Genomic DNA, 21104 nt, shown 5'->3' on the forward strand with positions numbered 1-21104 from the left:
GAGAAAAAGGATGATGGAGAAGAGGAGGAAGAGAAAAATACAGAGGACTGGGATGTCTTTCAGCACTGTCCTATGCTCAGAATTTGCCAGCTGATCCAGATCCTTTCCATCCCGGGTTTCTAGGAGAGGAAAAGAAGGAGGTCAGGATGTCAGGGGGTTTCTCTGTGGTGGGCAGCGGCAGCACCGGGCGCAGAGGTGCGGGACCGGGAGCACGGGCTGGGGGCCTGTGGGGAGCTGCCGCGGGGCCGCCTTTGGACACTGCGGCTGGAGAGGGACCGGCTCTGGGATACGGGCTGGGGAGGGGACCCTGAGCACGAGGAAAACAAAGCAACATCTGGGAAATGCAGATTGTACATGAAAGGATCAGGATTTTCTATTCAGCATTTGCTTTGGGTCGCTGGAGAAAGGAAAGATTTTGCACAAAGCTCAGCAGCTCTCCCACAGGAAGCTGGGCTGGCACAGAGCCTGCCTTGGCACTTTGCTGTTCCCAACATCCAAGCAGGACATCGGGCCCTGCCTAAGGAGGCCAAAGCAGCACCACTGGTGGCCAAGTGGTGTGGCCCATGCCAAGTGTCCCTGAGGCCAGAAACAGCCCCCAGCACAGCTGAGCACGGGGGGACCCCTCAGCCTGGGCTCCAGGGCTCTGAAGCCCCGGAGATTTGCACTTCCCGCCTGCAGCAGGAGCATGGGAGGCCCCCACGGAGCCTGCACTGAAGGCAGCGCAGCAGCAGCCAGGGCTCCACAGCGGGGCAAGCCCCTGGGCCTGCCCACACATCCTCTGCTCAAATCCTCTGCCTGGGCACCCTCCTTGGGCATCTCCAGCCACCGGGGCCAATCCTTGCTGCCACTGCTGCAGCTTCAGTGCTTTCTGGGCCTGCACTGCCACAGCTGCTGGCGAAGACAACGGCACAATTCCACCCTGGGTCTCAGCCACACTCACACACTGCGCTGCCTGGGATTGCACTGATGGAAAATACACCAGGTCATAGACTTGAACATTTCTAACATTTTATTTCTCTACTCAGCCTTGGTTTGCCTTGGCCTCGGGGAAAGAAATGGTAAAGGTTTTTTTAAGGGATGTTCCACCACTCAGTGGAGATGAGTTTAACATCTCAACACACTGGGAATGGCCCAAAAGATTCCCACAAAGATAACGCCCAGCAGCAAACAGCAACCAACACCTACCCCAGACACTGCCCCCGGCAGAGCTGGAGACACCTGCTCTGGAAAAGGCTGAGAAGGAAATCCAGCAGTTCCGACCTGATGAACAGCAGAAGCCAAGAAATCCGGGTCAAACAGGAACCCAAATACTAAAAACTGCACAACTTGAAACGACAGAACATTAAACCAATGGATTTAGATTGGTTGAGACTGTATCAAGTCAGGGAAAAATCCAGTTAAAAATCAAGTTTGGGAACAATCCAGTCAAACCCACGTGTCATGGAACGATTTTCTCTGCACACCCGGGCTATGTGGGGATGGAATGATTTCTGCTGCACATCCTGGCCAGAATCAAGGAATGCCTTGACTCTAACACTAAACATATTGGTGGAGTTTTTCTTTTTCCTGCACTTACAGTGCAAAATTTATAGCAGAAGAGTATTTTTTGCAACAATCCCACTTTTATATTGCCGGTTAGGTTTGGGTCAGGGATGTGAGAATGAGTTTTTACTCTGAGGAGAAGTAGAAAATATTAATTGCCACGGAATTTTTTTTGTGTATGTTTGTGCGAGGGATACCAAAATTTTGGTCTGGGTTTTTCAACGTTCACCTTTAGGCTGCATTTTGCAAAACGATAAGAGATTTAAAGGTGACCCTTTCACTCATAAACACTAAATAGATGATTTGAAGGAAAAAATAAAAAAAGCAGCAGGTTGTGGGGGGGGCACATGTGAGGCTGCTGAAGGCTGCTCTGGAAGAGAAGCTGCATTCCAGGCAGCCAGCAGAGGAGCTTTAGAAATGCAAATTAACACTGCTGGGGCAAAGTGGGGACAATGGACCTGCCTCTTCTTGCCTGGGGCAGGAATTGGGCTGATTCCCTCTGCCCCTCACCCCAAGCTCTGCCTGCCTGCACAGATGGAATCTGCACAGCTGAAGGCAGAGCCCATGGTGAGGATCTCTGACTCTGCAACAGAAATGGGTGAAGCTGCAGAGGGAAACAGCAAATGGAGAATGCTGTGAAAACTTCACTAAAATAAGGGGGGATCATCCCTGTGCCCAGGCGGATCGGGAAGTCTGAACCTTCCAAGTCCCTCAGCCAGTGGGCAAAGGCAGAGGGAGATGCGGCCGGGAAAATGAGCATCCAAAGGAGGCAGCGTGCTACAACAAGGGCAGAGAGCGCATGGCAAATGCCCCACGGCCTCTCCCTCTGCTCAGCAATCGAGTCACTTTGACAGGACTCCTCGGTCTCCTCTGGCCACAGAAACCTCCGGCGACGGGAATTTCCCCGCACGGGCCCGGCCACGGGGCAGCCACCTCTGTCCCACCCACAGCAACCGGGACGAGCCAGCGCTGCTCCGGCAGCGGCTCCTGCCCAGGCAGCGGCGGGAAGGAGACCGCGGGCAGCCGCTCCCGCAGCGCCCTCAGCCCAGGGCCGGCACGGGCCGGACACGGCACCGCCAAGCCGCCGGAGCCCCCTGCCGCCCCCTCCGCCCGCAGCGAGCCCCGAGCCCCCGCAGAACCCGGCGCGGCTCCCACCTGCGCCGGGGCCGCCTCCGAGCTCCGCCAATGCCGCCTCCCCGCGCTCCGGCCGCTGCCGCCGCTCCCGGGCCCGCACAGACGCTCCGCCAATGGCGCCGCTGCCGAGCCAGGGCCGCCCTCAGGCCGCCAGCGGGGCCGTGCTTCGCCCCGCTCTCACCAATCAGCGCGCCAGAACCGCGACTGACGGCAGCAGCGGCCAATGGCAGCGAGGGGCGGGCTCTGCACACGGCACAGCCTCGCCCCGCGCTCTCAGGGCCCCCCGGGCTGTGGGAGGGCAAAGCCGGAGATGAGGAACAGCCCTGGAACGGGCCCGGGCCCGGGCCGGCATCGATCTGCAGCACCAACAAACTGCTCCGCACCTCCCGACACGGCTTTCCCGGCCCTGCGCCTTCGCCTTCGCTGGCTCCGGCTCTGCGGGAAGCCCAGCAGCCCCACTTCTCCTGCCCCCTAATTCGGAGCATCAGCGCATCGCTTTGATTTCCCCCAAAAAGGGAAAACCGCCCCAAAGCCCTGTGGGGGAGTGGGGGAGGGGAGAGATTTCTGGCACAAAACTCCAAAAGCTCCGAGCAGGACAATGAGAAGTCAATGAAGAGCCTTGAATGCAGCTTTCCCCACGCCTCCCTCCTTCCAGCTGCACCTCCTCCCCCGGCAGTGCAGGAGACAGGGAATGGGGCCGTGCTCAGTTCATCCCCCGTGGCTTCTCCCTCTGCCCAGGGACAGGAGTCGTTCCCCTGCTGCAGCCTGCGGTCTCTCCCACCGGAGACTTCTCCAGGAACTTCTCCAACCGGAGTCCATCCCCTGGGGCACAGCCCCCCTCCAAGTGCTGCAGCGGGAAAAACGCCAGTCACTTGTTTTTACAACTTTTTAAAGTTTAATGATAATGAAATGGTTATAAAAATAGTAATACGATTAGAGTAATAAAAATTTAGAGTTCATGTAATTACAGGACAATAAAAAACAAAGAATTACGGACGTCTGGATGCTCTCGGGCACTTAAGCTAGGACAGGCATGTTTTGTGAACAAAGGAATTACTCTTAAGATCCATTCACTGTTGCATATTCATACATACCTCATGGTTATGCATACATTCTGTTTAAAATAAGAAACTCTCTCTGGAATATGTCAACTCCTTCTTTTAATCCCCATGGTGTCTTCCAGTCTGAGCAAGGCCAGAAGAAATTACCTTCTTCTGATAAGAAACCCATAAATTCCTCTTCTGTGGAAGATTTGGGTGTTCTGTGACTGTTATCTCGAAGCCAGTATCTCATTATTTAAAAAAACAAACCCCACATACATAGTTTCTATTTTAACTACTAAAGCTTCATTTTAACTACAAAACTACATTTACCATTCTATCAAAATGTTAATACAGCGCTTCTAATCAATATAATACATAGAGTATTCAATTTAATATTTGCGAAAAGCCAATCATAAAATATGCATTTTTCACAGCGGACATCCGGAGGCTGCTGCAGGGACAGTGATGTCACCGCTGTGACGTCATCGGGGATGGTGACATCATCAGGGACATCACTGCTGTCACTTGTCCCCTCTCCCTCCCCACATGGGATTTGAGACAAATTTGGGGAATTTTCTGGGAAGTTTCATTGAAATTGTCCCAAATGCTGATGGGAATTCCTGGGTGACGTCACTGGGGACACTTGGGGACACTCTGAGGACGCTCTGGGGACACTCATGGAGGCAGGGGCGGGTCAGGGGGTGAATGACCCCCTCGGTGCCTTGCAGCAGAGGCAGCCTTCTGCTGTGGCTGCAGCAGAGCCGGGTTATGAATGACAATGGAATAATTGGCTTCTGCATTTCTGCATTGGCTTCTGCGCGTTGCTATTGATCACAAGGACTTTGCTCTGGTACTTGATATTGATTATTGATGATTCCTTGTAGCTGCTCGCTGGTACAATAAAATCGATCCGTTTATGTGTGCACCGTGTAACCAATTTAATGCTAGAGTAACAAATAGATATTCTCTCCTAGGCCTTCAAATATTAAAAATAGATGAATATGAAATAGATGAATAACAAATATTGAAATAGAGACTATGCAATGTTAAAATGCTTCTGTGTGGCTGACTCGGGTGTAAAACAATTCCATTGTTTCTCCCATCTGCGGACCAGCCTCACCAGGTGATAACAGTGACACAAACCTGAGAAGCATTTATGAATTTTCCAGGGGCTCTGAAACAACAGGATGGAACCACGAGAAGAAATCAAATGTATTGACTTAATCTGCAGAATGTCCTGCAGACAAGTCAGAGGTGAGAACCAAACAAGAGTTCCTGGAACATCCAAAGCTCCCGGGAGTGTTTGAATAATGTCAAAACTCAGGGATGTGTTTGTAGCCCTGCAGTGGAACCGGATCCGGAGAACGAAGGGTTAAGTTAAGGGCGGGTTCTTTGGCCGAGCGCCAAAACCCTTTTTTATCCCTTATCAAACTTTTACAAATCTCCAAGAGTGAACTTTGTTTTTCACACCCGGCTGGGGTTTGGGGGGCCCGGGGGGGGTCCCCAGGCAGCCCCCCGCTGCTGAGCACTGACCCCCCCTCCCCGGGCACCGGGACCCCCCAAAAACCGCACCCGCACCCCCTTCAGTGCCCCCGACCCCCCCTCGAGCACCGACCCCCCCCGAGCACCGGGCCCGGACCCCCCTTTGTGCCCCCCACCCATCACGGGGGTTCCGCCCCCTCCCCTTTGACCCCCCGGAGCCGCGGGACCCCCGGGAGCAGCGCCGGGACCGGGGGGGCCCAGGGATGTGAGCAATGGATTTGTCAGTGTGAAAAATGCAGATTGAATGATCGGCTCTTGGCAAATATTAACTTGGATACTCTGTGTGCTGTGTTGCACAGTTATTTTGTAGAACTGTATTAATCCTTTTGAAGTAGTGTGGGAAATGCAGTTTTGGGTTATGACATAATGTTAAAATAGAAACTATGCGATGTAAGATATTTTTTGTAAGAGCTTAAGGAATGGGTAGGATAATTAAGAAATTCTTCGCACGGAGATAACAGCAAGAGTTACTGCCTCCTTCTGGGAAAAGACAAACATTCTTACACCTCTCCTCTGTCTGTAATGAGCCACCAGGACTGAGGGGAAAAAGCTGACAAAAAGCAGAGAACACCCTTTGTTTGAAAAGAATTTATGCACCCTGGGTGAGATATTTGAATGTGCAACAGGCTATTGCTTTTAAGGGTTAACCCTTTGTTAGCCAGGCATGTTTTTGTGGCTCAGTGCCCAAACCCACCCGGCTGTCTGTAATTCTTTGCTTTTTATTGTCCTTTATTGTCCTAACTCTGATTGTCCAAATTGTCATTGCTCTCACTTTTATTCCTGTTTTTATGACTATTTTATTTCTATGAAGATTTTAAAACAAGTGATTGGCGTTTTTCAGAGTCAAGGATTCCCAAAACCTGGCAGAAAGCTCACACAGCCTTGGACTTGTCCGTGCCAACTCTGAGATTTTATTGTGCCAGCGAGCAGCTGCAAGGAATTATCAATAATCAATATTAGTATTGAGCAGCAGAGCAAAATGCTCGAGGTCATTAGGAACCTGCAAAAGCCAATAGAGAAATGCAAAAGCCAACAGAGAAATGCAAAAAGCCATCAGAGAAATGCCAAAGCATTCTGATTGTGCTCAGAATGTCCTCAAGTGTCCCCAGTGATGTCACCCCAGGAATTCCCATCAGCATTTGGGACAATTTCGGTGAAAATTCCCAGAAAATTCCCCAAATGTGTCTCAAAGCCTGCGCAGGGAGGGGACAAGTGACAGCAGCAATGTCCCCGATGATGTCATCACTCCGATGACATCACTGCGGTGACATCACTGTCCCTGCAGCAGCCTCGGGATGTCCGCGATGGCTTTTTGGCACCGCTCAGCCACTGTGCGGCCACTGGGGCCACCGGAGCCACCGGGGGGCTTCACGAGGAGCCTGCAGATGTCCCCAAGTATCCCCAGCAGGTGACGCGTGGCCAGGCGGGCACTGGCCTCCCACAGCCGCTCGGCCATGGCCGCCTTGGCCACCAAGTCCCTGAGGACATCGGGGGACGCCTCATTTGTTCCCTGCAGGATGGCCTCGATGGCCTCGAGCCGGCGACACATCCCCCAGACGAAACACCTGGCTCTTTTCCACGCGGCCAGCAAGTGCTCCAGGGGCCCCAGGGCCACCTCCGAGCGCTGTCCCCTTCCGGTAGCCGCCTCCTCCTCGTTGGTGGCCGCAGGCACCCGGACCCCAGGGGCGGCCCCTGCCGAGGCCACCTCCTCCCTGTCCGTCAGTCGCGGTTCTGGCGCGCTGATTGGTGAGAGCGGGGCGAAGCACGGCCCCGCTGGCGGCCTGAGGGCGGCCCTGGCTCGGCAGCGGCGCCATTGGCGGAGCGTCTGTGCGGGCCCGGGAGCGGCGGCAGCGGCCGGAGCGCGGGGAGGCGGCATTGGCGGAGCTCGGAGGCGGCCCCGGCGCAGGTGGGAGCCGCGCCGGGTTCTGCGGGGGCTCGGGGCTCGCTGCGGGCGGAGGGGGGCGGCAGGGGGCTCCGGCGGCTTGGCGGTGCCGTGTCCGGCCCGTGCCGGCCCTGGGCTGAGGGCGCTGCGGGAGCGGCTGCCCGCGGTCTCCTTCCCGCCGCTGCCTGGGCAGGAGCCGCTGCCGGAGCAGCGCTGGCTCGTCCCGGTTGCTGTGGCTGGGACAGAGGTGGCTGCCCCGTGGCCGGGACCGTGCGGGGAAATTCCCGTCGCCGGAGGTTTCTGTGGCCAGAGGAGACCGAGGAGTCCTGTCAAAGTGACTCGATTGCTGAGCAGAGGGAGAGGCCGTGGGGCATTTGCCATGCGCTCTCTGCCCTTGTTGTAGCACGCTGCCTCCTTTGGATGCTCATTTTCCCGGCCGCATCTCCCTCTGCCTTTGCCCACTGGCTGAGGGACTTGGAAGGTTCAGACTTCCCGATCCGCCTGGGCACAGGGATGATCCCCCCTTATTTTAGTGAAGTTTTCACAGCATTCTCCATTTGCTGTTTCCCTTTGCAGCTTCACCCATTTCTGTTGCAGTGTCAGAGATCCTCACCATGGGCTCTGCCTTCAGCTGTGCAGATTCCATCTGTGCCAGCCGGCAGAGCTTGGGGTGAGGGGCAGAGGGAATCAGCCCAATTCCTGCCCCAGGCAAGAAGAGGCAGGTCCATTGTCCCCACTTGGCCCCAGCAGTGTTAATTTGCATTTCTAAAGCTCCTCTGCTGGCTGCCTGGAATGCAGCTTCTCTTCCAGAGCAGCCTTCAGCAGCCTCACGTGTGCCCCCCACAACCTGCTGCTTTATTCATTTTTCCTTCAAATCAACTATTTACTGTTTATGAGTTAAATGGTCACCTTTAAATCTCTTCTAATTTTGCAAAATGCAGCCTAAAGGTGAACGTCGAAAAACCCTGACCAAAATTTTGGTATCTCTCACACAAACATACACAAATAAATTCCAAGGCAATTAAGTTATTTCTACTTCTCCTCGGAGTAGAAACTCATTCTCACATCCCTGTCCCGAAACCTAACCGGCAATATAGAAGTAGGATTATTACAAAAAATACTCTACTGCTATAAACTTTGCACTGAAAGTGCAGGAGAAAGGAAAACTCCACCAATATGTTTAGTGTTAGAGTCAAGGCATTCCTTGATTCTGGCCAGGATGTGCCACAGAAATCATTCCATCCCCACATAGCCCGGCTGTGCAGAGAAAATCGTTCCATGACACGTGGGTTTAACTGGATTTTTCCCAAACTTGATACAGTCTGAACCAATCTAAATCCATTGGTTTAATGTTCTACAGTTTCAAGTTGTGCAGTTTTTAGTATTTGGGTTCCTGTTTGACCCGGATTTCTTGGCTTCTGCTGTTCATCAGGTCGGAACTGCTGGATTTCCTTCTCAGCCTTTTCCAGAGCAGGTGTCTCCAGCTCTGCCGGGGGCAGTGTCTGGGGTAGGTGTTGGTTGCTGTTTGCTGCTGGGCGTTATCTTTGTGGGAATCTTTTGGGCCAATCCCAGTGTGTTGAGATGTTAAACTCATCTCCATTGAGGGGTGGAACATCCCTTAAAAAAACCTTTACCATTTCCTCCCCCGAGGCCAAGGCAAACCAAGGCTGAGTGGAGAAATAAAATGTTAGAAATGTTCAAGTCTATGACCTGGTGTATTTTCCATCAGTGCAATCCCAGGCAGCGCAGTGTGTGAGTGTGACTGAGACCCAGAGTGGAATTGTGCCGTTGTCTTCGCCAGCAGCTGTGGCAGTGCAGGCCCAGAAAGCACTGAAGCTGCAGCAGTGGCAGCAAGGATTGGCCCCGGTGGCTGGAGATGCCCAAGGAGGGTGCCCAGGCAGAGGATTTGAGCAGAGGATGTGTGGGCAGGCCCAGGGGCTTGCCCCGCTGTGGAGCCCTGGCTGCTGCTGCGCTGCCTTCAGTGCAGGCTCCGTGGGGGCCTCCCATGCTCCTGCTGCAGGCGGGAAGTGCAAATCTCCGGGGCTTCAGAGCCCTGGAGCCCAGGCTGAGGGGTCCCCCCCGTGCTCAGCTGTGCTGGGGGCTGTTTCTGGCCTCAGGGACACTTGGCATGGGCCACGCCACTTGGCCACCAGTGGTGCTGCTTTGGCCTCCTTAGGCAGGGCCCGATGTCCTGCTTGGATGTTGGGAACAGCAAAGTGCCAAGGCAGGCTATGTGCCAGCCCAGCTTCCTGTGGGAGAGATTTCACAAGAGACAGGACTCTGGCCACAGACTGCTTTAAATGTACATCCCTTATCCCCACCCTGCACTGGGTGGAGAATTACCAGGGTAAGGAATTCCCAAGATCAATTGCAAGGGAGAGAATTGAATATCTGCCCTGGGTCTGGCTCCTCTTCTTGCCAAAGCCAACGGCAAAAGCCGTACCCATGGCATCTTGGTTTACAGCCCTGACTCCTTCCCAGGGGCTGTTTGGGTGGGCTCTCCCCTGGCCAGGAGGGCAATGCCTCTGCCAGGTGCTTGTGGCCGACCCCGTCCCCTGGGTGCTTGGGCCCCCTTGGGCCCTGGGGTTGATCCCAGAGGGGCTGTAGGAGCTGTGCCATGGCCTTTGCCTTCAGCTTGGCCTTTTGCTCATCCCTTCTTGCCTTCAGCTGCTGTGCCTTTGTGCCCAAGTGCTCCAGGGCCGCCTTCTGCCACTCCTGCAGCCCCGCTCACTGCCTGTGAGTGCTCATCCTCTGAGAGCTGCTGAGCTTTGTGCAAAATCTTTCCTTTCTCCAGCGACCCAAAGCAAATGCTTAATAGAAAATCCTGATCCTTCCATGTACAATCTGCATTTCCCAGACGTTGCTTTTTTTCCTCCTTGTGCTCAGGGTCCCCTCCCCAGCCCGTATCCCAGAGCCGGTCCCTGTCCTGCCGCAGTGTCCAAAGGCGGCCCCCCCGGCGGGCAGGGCCGGCAGCTCCACGGGGCCGGGCAGCGGCCGGGGCGTCCCGCAGGCTCCTGGGGGCCGGGGGCCACTGCCGGCCCTGCCTGGGGCTGGTGGGGTCAGGCAGCGCCCGGCGCTGAGCCCCGGCTGCCCCACAGCCCCGGCCCGGCCCCGCAGCTCCCCACAGGCCCCCAGCCCGTGCTCCCGGTCCCGCACCTATGCACCCGGTGCTGCCGCTGCCCACCACAGAGAAACCCCCTGACATCCTGACCTCCTTCTTTTCCTCTCCGGGAAACCCGGGATGGAAAGGATCTGGATCACCTGGCAAATTCGGAGCATAGAACAGTGCTCAAAGACATCCCAGTCCTCTGTATTTTTCTCTTCCTCCTCTTTTCCACCATCCTTTTTCTCACCACATAGATTCCTCCTGCTGCTTCTTGCCTTCACCATATTGCTGCACACTGCCCTTCACCCGATCCCTTCCCAGCACACCAACACCATCCATCCCCTGTTGTCCAAATCCCTTCTCCACTTCCCTTATTGCCCCCCTGGGTGTCCATGTCGTTAATTACCTCTGGGGGAATGTGCAAACTACCTCAACATTCTCCCAAGGGACCCTTCAGAGACATTTTGTGATCATCATCCCTTTGGCCAGGACCCCTCCCTGGCTTTCCCTTTTCTCCCCTCCCTGGGTGCCCTGCCATGTTCACTCCCCGAAGATCCCAGTGCACTCACTGCTGAGATTTTCAGTGCTCTCTCCCTGCTGACTCTTCACAGACCCCCCTGATGTGTCCCTCGTCTGTCTCCTGGTCACTCCCGGGTCCCCAATCGATCCCCGGTGCCGCCGCCAGCCAAGGGAGCCGATCACCCAAAGTGGGTGAGGCACCTCCAGCTGCACTCCCTGCCTGCAGCCCCGGACAGTGGAAGGAATTCCGGATGAGCCCCAGGGTGTGTGGGAAAATTGTCATCAGCAGAGGTTTCTGTCCACAAAGCAGACAGAGGAGTCCTGTAAAAGTAATTTCAATCCTAGAAATGGGAGAGGCCATGGGACATTCCCCATGGGATCTCTGCAGTTGTTGGAGGACACAGCCTCCTTTTCATCCCAATTCTCCTGGCCCCATCTCCCTCTCCCTTTCCCCACTGGCTGAAGTACTGGAGAGGTGCAGACTTCCCAATCCACCTGCTACATACCCCCTTCATATGCACCATACTATTGTATAGCAGAGGATATTCCTGGCTCTGTTAAGTCTTTGTTGTTCTTCGGGAAGTTCATGAATTGAGCAGGACCTTGGCTGAGCAGCAGTCTGTGTCATCAATTGATAACATTTCCTGAAACCGATGGCTTCTCCTGTCACTTCCTTATGTACAGGTCCCTGGCCCTGTCTCGGAGCAGATACACAGCATCTGTTTGTAAAGACACTTTCCTCTTGTTCCTTTCATGGGGGTCCCCCGTTTTCGGGACATCCCCCCTGGAGCAGGGTGTCCCCTCTTTGCTGCAGCCCCAGCCCTCAGGCAGAGCTCAGCCAATCAGAGCGCAGGGCGCTGATGACTCACCAGTTGCCAGGCAGACTCGCAGCTCCCAGCGTTCCCCACCTGGAGCCCACCTGCGCCCCCCCCCTCGGCCCCATCGCCCCCGCGAGGGGAATTTGGGGAGGTGGGAGTGGGGCAGCGCCAAGGCCGGGCCCCCCCGCGCTGTCCTGGCGGGAGCGGCTGCAGTGGGGACCGAGTGCGGGCGGAAGCGGCCGAGAGCCCAGCGCTGCCCCAGCCCGACCTGCCCCAGCTCCATCCCTGCCCCTGCGCTGGGATGCTGTGGGTCTGGGGGGAAGAGGGAGCCGGCAGTGGGTGCTGGGCCTGGGGGCAGGAGGAGAAGGGAAGGAGAAGCAGGGTTGAGGAACAAAAATGGTCAAAGGATGGACATGGCAGGAGAAGGTGGGATTGTGCAGGAGAAGGAGTAATAGCAGGAGGAAGAGGAGTGTGAGGAAGAGCAGAGTCACAGGAGGAGGAGCAGAAACAGGAAGCAGCACAAGGTTCCAACCCCTCCCTGTGTCTGCAGCCTCCCCCCAGCCCCAGGAGCGCTGCTCCCCCCACATGCAGCAGGTGACTGTGGAGGGGGATCCAGGATATTCATGGGGTGAATCTTGGTGTTTCTGAGCTTGCTTTGGCTAAATGTTGGTGCTTTGGTTTTATGTGGCAGCTGAATCTTTATCTTTTGAAGGAGGTTTTGGTTTTTGCTGAATTATGAGGTTTGGGGGAGTTTTTGATCTGTGTCTTGAAGTTTGCAGGATTTCTGGGGTGAATCTTGGTCTTTTGGAGGTTCTCACAGACACAAGATTCCCAATGACTTCCTGAAATGAAGTAGGGCAGGGAGGAACCTCCAGTCCAAGTTGCTCTTCTCTTGTTTTTTCCACAAAGCAGGATTTTTCATTCCAGGGCGTGGCTGAATGGAGGAGGAGGAAAAGCCCCAGAGATCCTGCAGGAGGAGGGGCTGCAAACCCAGCCCAGGGAGCTGCGGGGAGGAAAGAGCCCCCCTGAGCCAGGAAGGCGGCCGGAGATCCAGCCGGAGCACGGAGCTGGTGGAGAAGGCTCATGGCAGGGAGAAGCCACACAAGTGCAAGGAATGTGGGCAGTGCTTCAGTCGGAGCTCGCACCTGATCCGGCACCAGAGGATCCACACTGGGGAACGGCCCTACAAGTGTGGGGAGTGTGGGAAGGGTTTTCAGCCAGAGCTCCCACCTTATCCAGCACCAGAGGATCCACACTGGGGAACGGCCCTACGAGTGTGGGGAGTGTGGGAAGGGTTTCAGGCACAGCTCTGGTCTGACCCGGCACCAGGTGATCCACACTGGGGAAAGGCCCTACACCTGCTTGGAATGTGGGCTGGGATTCAGCTGCAGCTCCAAACTGATGCAGCACCAGAGGATCCACACTGGGGAACGGCCCTACGAGTGTGGGAAGTGTGGGGAGAGCTTCAGTGACAGCTCTGGCCTGAGCCAGCACCAGGTGATCCACACTGGGGAACGGCCCTACGAGTGCTTGGAATGTGGGGAAGAGCTTTGGGTGGAGATCTGCCCTGAGAAGACACCAGCGCATCCACACTGGGGAGAGGCCCTACGAGTGTCCCCAGTGTGGGAAGAAGTTTCAGGCCAGCCCCAATCTCCTCCTACATGAGCGGATTCACACAGAGGAGAGGCCCTTCCGCTGCCCCGACTGCGGGAAGGGCTTCAACCGCAACTTCAACCTCACCGTGCACCGGCGCATCCACAGCGGGGAGAGGCCCTACGAGTGTGGGGAGTGTGGGAAGAGCTTCTCACAGAGCTCAACCTTGACCAGACACCAACGGAGGCACCAGTAAGGGAAGCCGTGCGAGTGCCTCGAGTGAACGAAGAGCTTGGAGTGAGGGAAGAGAGTTGATCAAGCAACCTGTTGTGAGACTTTGTGATAAGATAATGTTCCCAGGTGCCGTGATGTCATGAAGAATGTGTAACCAATGGGAAATTGTTAGCAAACATCGAGCCCTGTCTGAGCACCACACAAGTAAAACCCTGTATAAACACCTGGTACCCTCAATGAAATTGGCTTCTGGTCTAAACTCGGCTGTCCCCGTCTCTCCATCGTGGATAAGCCCTGTTGTGGGTGATCCCCGTTGGGTGGGGGGGAAGGTGTTGGAGGGATTTCTTTCCCTTCTCCTTGTGCTGCTGTGTTTGGTTGGTAATAAATTCCCTCCGTGTGCCCAGGTTTGGTCCTCCCAAGTCCTTCCCCACTGCCCCCCATAAACTGGACTGGGTTTAACTGGGAAGCTTTACTGGGAACACTGGGAGCAGGTGGGCTGGGTGGACACATGACCCCCCAAAAAATCAGCATGGGGACTGAGCGGGGGGTCCTGGCCGAGCCCGAGGCCATGGGGAAGGGCTGCAGCCGCTGGCGGCTCAGGAGTTCTGTGTGCAGAGAAAAGGGGGGTGACACCGGGCTGGGGGCCCCAGGGGAGCACACACGCTCTGGGGGAGGTGGGACACGACCCCCGGGACCCTCCTGACGTTCTTGCCCAGGTAGAAGCCGAGCCCCAGTGCCAGGAAGATGAAGCCCAACTTGGAGTCCCTGATCCCCGTCAGCATCTTGCTGTGGGCGGCATCCAGTGGCATCTCTGGGGTGTCTGCAGGGGTCAGGACTCCCAAAACCTCTCACACACACCCCAAGCCCTTCTAAGCACCCTCCCAGTCACCCCCAGCCCACCCAGGACCCCCTGAAACCTCTCCCTGATCCCTTCCCAACCTCCCCAGGATCCACGGAAACCTCTCCCATTCTTGTCAGAATCCCACAGCCCCCCTTCCAGTCGCCGCGCACCGCCCCAGGACCCCCAAACCCTCTCCCTGTCCCTTCCCAGCCCCACCAGGACTCACCCAGACCCCTCCCAGTCTCCTCCCAGCAGAACCAACTTCATCCCAAGCCTCGTTTAGCCATCCCCAATCTCCTTCCATCCCCTCCAGGATCACTCAAATCCCTCCCAATTTCACCCCAGCATCTCCAAACTCCCTCCCAGTGTCCACCAGGACCCCCAGAATCCCACCCCACCCTCCCCAGCATCCTTCAAACCACTTCTCAGCCCTTCCACTCCCCCAAGCCCCTCTCCCAGCTGAAACCAGGCTGTCTCCAACTCCCTCCCAGTTGCTCCCAGCACATCCCAGTGGCTCTCCCAGCACCCCCAATTCCTCCCCCGTGCCCCAGTGCCAGCTCAGGGGGTGCTCCAGGCTGACGTGCTCCACTTGGCAGCTGCAGGTGAGCCCGCGCCAGGGGGGTGTTTCCAGCAGCACCGGGAGCTGGTAGGTCCAGTCCTTGTTGGGGACCATGTCGGTGGCCACCACAGAGAGCTCCTGCTGGCCCTGGAACCACCTCAGCTGGGTGTGGGCAGGGTAGAAATCCATCACGGAGCAGCCCCGGCTGGGAGCTCGAGGGCACCAGCGAGATGGGCACGCTTGGGGACACTGGGAGGAGAGCGGGGACAGACTGGGATCAGCTGGGGGGAACTGGGAGAGAGAGGGGAGGGATGGGGTGGCCTTGGGAGGGATTGGGAATGGACTGGGAAGGACTGGGGTGGCACTCAGAGAGATGGGAGGCAATGGGGGGCACTGGGAGGGAGGATGGAGGTCTAGGAGTGAACTGGGAATGGACTGGGAGGGACTGGGGCGGCACTGGGAGGAACTGGGAATGAAGTGCGCGGCACTGGGAGGCCGAGTCCAGTGCGGGGCACTCGGCGCTGCGGGTCTGCCTGGCAACTGATGAGTCATCAGAGACACGCGCTCTGATTGGCTGAGAGGCGGCAGCACCACGCTAGGCTGAGATGGACAGCCGGGAGGCACTGGGAGAGACTGGGATGGACTGGGAGAGCCACGGGGGTCAGTGGCAGGGACACAAGGTCTCGGGGATGGGCACAAGGAGGGCTGAGGGCTCTGGGCCGATTCCAGGGAGGTTTTGAGGGGCTCCAGGGTCATTGCCAGGGCAGGGCCCGAGGGGACACGCTCTGCCCCGCGCTCACCTCGGCGCTCCGTGAGGAACGGGCTGAGATACTCGTGGTTGTACCGGCACAGCCAGTCCGCCGCAGCCCTTTTTTGCTCCATAACGTCTGGGTCGCTGTTCCAATACCTGGCTGCTGTCTCCCCATAGGGGGTGAACCCCAAAAAGTGCCCCACGTCGCAGTCGAACATCGCGTACTGCTCCCGATTGTAGATGAACCTGCTCAGGTACCTCACCTTCTCCGTGCCGTTCATGAAGTGACACTCGGACTTTCCCACGTACTGGAACACCCCTGTGTGTGCAGGACACAGGTCCGGGGGTGCCCCCCCAGCAGCCCCAGAGCTCCGGGATCCATCCCGGATCCCCACTCCGCACCCCCTGTGCCCCAAGGCCGCCATGGATCCCTCCTGCCCGAGCTGCCACTTCCTCTTTTCCACCCTTCCACACTTCCCCTTTCACATCCTCTCCCCTCCGACTTTCAGCCTCTCCCCAGATGAGTTTTGGGGGTGCCATTTACTCCTTTTCCTCTTTCCCAACCTTTTAAACACAATTTCCCAAAAGCCCAGCCCCCCTTCCCGCACAGTTTTGGGGTCCTACTCTCCCTTTTTCCCCACTTTCCCACCCTCTCCCACCCCTTCCTCACCTGCCCCCAATCCTCAGCCCCTCCCGCTCTTCCTTTCGGGGTCCCCTCCTCCTCCTGCCCCTGCAATTTCGGGCTCCCACCGCCCCCCTTTTCCCCATTCTCCCCCCTGTCCCACCGCCTCCCGCCCCCCCCCCCGCTCTCCCGAGAGCTCCGCGCCCGCAGCCGGGGGGGCTCCCAGCACCACCAGTGCCACCAGTACGGCCCCAGCTGCCGCCACTCGCCCCATGGCCAGCGCCGCCCAGGGAGCACCAGCCCCAGAGCGGCCGCGCTGCGCTGGCAGCACCAGTCCGGAGCAGCGCGGGCTCAGCAGCGCCGCGCGCTCTCATTGGCTCCGAGCACTTTTGGGCACCGATTGCCGAGGCTCTGCCACACAACCGATGACTCCTCAACTCCTCGCGCTCCCATTGGCTGCAGCGCGTTTTGGCTGCGTTTGGATTGGCTGAGCGGTTCCGGGACGCTGCAGCCCCGGCTGGGGCTTTTCCAGGCCCGGGGAGCCTTGGGGCGCTGCGCAGCTGGGAGCTCAGCTGTGCCCAGAAATGTGTGCCCGGCTGCGCGGGGTCTCAGGGGTGCCCGTGGCGAGGGGTGACGCTGGCCCCATGCCAGGCACCCCCCAGAGCCGCTCTGTCCCTGCCCCCCGCAGCCGCACAGGGACAGAAAATGGAACCGAGGGTTCCTGCCTGGGGACAAGGAGCGGGAGAGATCCCTCAGCAAATCCGGCACGGGCACAACAGACCCAGCCCGGTCACAGGGAGGGAATTTATTACCAACCAAATCACACCAGGACAAGGAGAGGGGAAAGAAATCTCTCCAACACCTTCCCCCCACCCAACCGGGATCACCCAGAACGGGGTCACCGGGGCTCTGCCCAACGGGGGCTCACTGGGGATCATCCAACGTGGATCCTCCCATGGGGGATGGAGCTGGAGCAGCGCACGAAGCTCTTCCTGCACTCGGGGCACTCACAGGGCCTCTCCCTGGTGTGGAAGTGCTGGTGAGTGACGATCTCTGAATTCCACCTGAAGCTCTTCTGACATTCCAAGCACTCATAGGGCCGTTCCCCAGTGTGGATCCTGTGGTGCTTGGTGAGGTCAGAGGTCCCACTGAAGCTCTCCCCACACTCCCCACACTCACAGGGCCTCTCCCCAGTGTGGGTGTTCTGGTGTTCCACCAGGTTGGAGCTGCAGCTGAAACCCTGCCCACATTCCAAGCACTTGTGAGGCTTCTCCCTGCCATGAGGCTTCTCCACCAGCTCCGTGTTCCTGCTGGATCTCCGGCTGCCTTCCTGGCTCAGGACGGGGAGCTCTTTCCTCCCTGCAGCTCCCTGGGCTGGGTTTGCAGCCCCTCCTCCTGCAGGATCTTCGGGGCTTTTCCTCCTTCTCCATCCAGCCACACCCTGGGAATGACAGATCCTGGTTTGGGGGAAAACCAAGGTAGGAGCACCTTGGAGAAGAGGCTCCTCACTGCCCAAGACCACCCCTAGAACTCAGCAGGAGTCTTGTGTCCATGGAAATCTCCACTATATCAAGGTTCAGCCCAAAAAAACTCTCCCAGGACTTCCCGATCTCTGATCTCTCCACTTTTGGGGTTCCAGAGGTTTCCTTTCCTTGGGATGATGGGGGTCCAATGGCTCCAGGGGTTCCCCCTTCTCCGGCGTCTAGATTAGGGATGATCCAAGGGCTTTTGGGGGTCCATGGGGTCCCTTCTGCCCTGATGCTCTACTTTGAGGTCCCAGGGGTCCCAGGGGTCCCTCCTCTCCAGGCTCCCCCCCTTTCCAGCCAGCCGGGGTTCCCCCAGCTCCAGGATCACCCCTCTCTTCTCTCCCCAATCCAAGGGTCGCAGGGGTTCCCCTTCTCTGCTCCCCCGGGGGTCCCCAGGACCAATGTCCTCCCCCTGGTGACCCTGGGCAATGGCCACGTGGACTCCCAAAGATCCCCCCAAGGGGCTCAGCTCTGGGGTCCTGCAAGATCCAAACCTACACACACACACACACACACAGCAAAAAAAAACCACCCATCCCAGGGTTTATTTGGGCCTCCCAGATGATATTTGGGGTTCAATTCCACAATCTGCAAGCTCCAAACACACCCCAATAAAAAAAAAAAACCTCTCAGGGACCCCCCGACAGATTTGGGATGAGCTCCTCCTCCCCTCCCACCTGCAGGATGAGCTGGGGGCAATGGTCCCGGGGCCAAGGGTGCTGCGGCCACAGGGGGCACTGGAACCTCCTGTTTCTCCTCCTTTTCCTGCTCCTGCTCCTCCTCTTCCTGCTCCTCCTTTTCCTCTCTCCCTCCTCCTCCTCCTTCCTCATCCCACCTCCTGCCCAGTTCCTGCCTTCTCTATATTTAGAGTGGAGAACCTTGCTTGTTTTTAGAACGAGAACAAAGATCCCAGATGGAACACGGCTTGCTGGTTTTAGCCAGAAGTGTCAGTGACTAAAGGTCATGTTTGCTCTGCTTTGGTGCCGTCCTTGTTCCTCCTCAGTGTTCAGGCTGGGCTATGGGGTGTCCTTGTTTGCTGCATTTTCAGAGCTCCTCCTGGATCCTTTGGGCAACAGGCTGTGCCCTGGGAGGGTTCTTTGTGCTCCTTTGTGACACAGGAGAACCTTGCAGGCGGTTTCTGTGTGAGCTGCTGCTGTGATGTCACAGGAGCACTGCCACGTCCCCGAGGTGTTCCCGTTGCTGTGGCACACGGAGGCCTCAGTGTCCAGAGTGGCTCTGGGCACTGCTCGTTGCCGGAGGATCCTCCTGCCCGAGGCATTCTCAGCAGCCAGCCCAGCCCTGACGGGTGTCCTTCTGTGCTTGCAGGGCTACAGTCTGCAGACGTGTGCAGCGCAGCCAAAATGATCCAGCACGTGGCTGCTGCAGTTTGCACGCTGTACTCTGTGGTGTATGCGGGGTATTTTTTAACCCACTTGGCACGTAAGTCGAGGTTTTCCCTCGGTGTTGTGGCTGTGGGCTTGCTGTGTGCTTGCTGTTCTTCCTCTGGGCCTGAGCTGACTTTGTAACCAAATTGCCATGAAGACACCATTGCTTTGGGAGAGCTCCTGGCAGCAGCTGCAGCTGGAAAAGGGGGGTGTCTGCAGCCAGCGGGGCGTGCACAGCATTTGCAATGAGCTCTGGGGGGTTCTGTTCCCTCAAGCGGGGAGTCTGTGGCAGCAGAGCCTGGAACTGCCTGTCCAGCCAAGAGCTGACCCAGCCCAGTATTTTGTGCTGTTCTCTTGCTGTGTGAAGGGACTGTGGCTCCTGGAGGGACGCTGTGAAAGCAAAATGCTCTCTCGGGGTTGCCTTGCTCTGGGGCATTTCCCACCACAGGCAGTTTTTTTTCCTGACAGCATCTGGTTCATGTTCCCTCTCCCGTTGCAGGGCACCTCATGAGTGGATCCCGTGCAGCTCCTCCTTCGGTGAGTGGGAAAGGAACCTTTGGCATTTGGAATTGTGCAGCAAGTTGTGAGCTCAGCATATGGCAGCCGAGTGCCCACCTGGGAGGCTGAAGGAAAGTTCCTGTCAGTGTCCTTGCAGCAGCAAAGGGATCCCTGGGAGTTTTCTCCTTTTCTTTCTGTCCACAGGGCACAAAAGCAGCACCAGCACCTCCTCTGGCTCCCTCTGCATCCAAAGACGAGGCCAAAGAGGAGGAAGGCAGCAGTGAGCTTCCGGCTGTTCCGGGGGACGATGGTGAACGTCCCTCAGTGCCGGGAGATGACAGTGAACTTCCCGCTGCTCTGGGAGACGAGGGCGAACATCCCGCGCTGTGGGAAAACAACAGCGAGGCTCCTGAGGTGTGGGACAAGGACAGTGGACATCTCCCAGCATGGGAGGAGGACAGAAGACATCTTGTGGCTTGGGAAGAGGAGGGTGAACTTCTCCCAGCATGGGAAGCGGACAGTGAACATCCCCTGGCTTGGAGAGATGATGGCGAACCTGCAGCGTTTTGGGAAGAGGACAGAGAAGCTCCCTGTGCTTGGGAAGAGGACACTGAACCTCCCTCGGCTGTGGGATCCTGGGCTGAACATTCTGACAGCAGCACAGCCCTGCAGCCAGAGGGGAGAGGGGAGTGGTGCCTGATGCAGCTGAGTACGTCTGCTCTGTTCCTGTGTGCCAGAGCAGGGTGCTGTGTGTGTGTCTCGGCATCAGCTGCACCCAGTGCTGCTCTGCAGCTGAATGTGCCAGGGTCATTTCTTGTCCTTCCCCAGCTGAGACCAAGGGGCTGACGGCCCCAGGGAGGGGGGCTGCATTCTGGCTCTGCTGCAAGGCGGGGTCTCACTCTGGGAGGGAGCGTCTTCCACGTGGTTTCTTTCAGGGAACACCGTGAGCCTGGCGGAGCCTGCCGAGAAATACCTGGAAGTGGAGCAGATTGGCCAAGGGTAAGTGCACGGCAGTTACTTCTGCACAAGCAGGCCCAGGTGTTGTGCTGGTGCAGGATCAAGTGAGAAGTCAGGAGAGCTCCAAACACCTCCAGACACTGGGGCGCCATCCTGCTGTCCCTCAGTCCTGATCAGAATTGATACCTGTGCTCAGAAGGCACCGTCAAAGGCCCCTGAGGCTGGCACTGTCCTGCCTGGAGCAAGGAGCAGGACCTGGAAGATCTTCTTTCCCTGGAACTGGATTGCCTAAAAGAGCCACTCACCATCTGGTGACTGTCAGAAAACAGTTCTCAAGGAGATTTCTTTCAAATATTTTGCTTCAAAAAATATCCTCCGGTCAGGATTATCAACCTAATGGTTTAGAAACAGAAACCAGAGCTGAAGTAATAAGTGCTCTATTCTAGCACAGGTAGTAGAGCCCATACATTCAGTAACAGACACAGAGCTGATGCACTCTGGGGGAAAATGCATCACCTGCCTGATGGCAGGGCCCTTGTGGATCCTGCAGGT

At 57.1% G+C, this 21104-nt stretch overlaps 1 protein-coding gene and 1 pseudogene across 1 annotated transcript; both read right to left on the reverse strand.

Annotated features, from left to right (window-relative positions):
- The window catches only part of LOC137464098 (uncharacterized), a 1364046-nt pseudogene that overhangs the window by 953585 nt on the left and 389357 nt on the right, over positions 1 to 21104 (reverse strand).
- LOC137464090 (class II histocompatibility antigen, B-L beta chain-like) lies at positions 13883 to 16460 on the reverse strand. Its single transcript, XM_068175399.1, is given in 7 exon segments — positions 13883 to 13909; positions 13951 to 14018; positions 14120 to 14224; positions 14801 to 15012; positions 15014 to 15062; positions 15614 to 15886; positions 16379 to 16460. Coding segments are annotated over 7 exon segments (816 nt in total).

This window comes from Anomalospiza imberbis, chromosome 36 (assembly GCF_031753505.1).
Source record: "Anomalospiza imberbis isolate Cuckoo-Finch-1a 21T00152 chromosome 36, ASM3175350v1, whole genome shotgun sequence".
NCBI lineage: Eukaryota > Metazoa > Chordata > Aves > Passeriformes > Viduidae > Anomalospiza > Anomalospiza imberbis.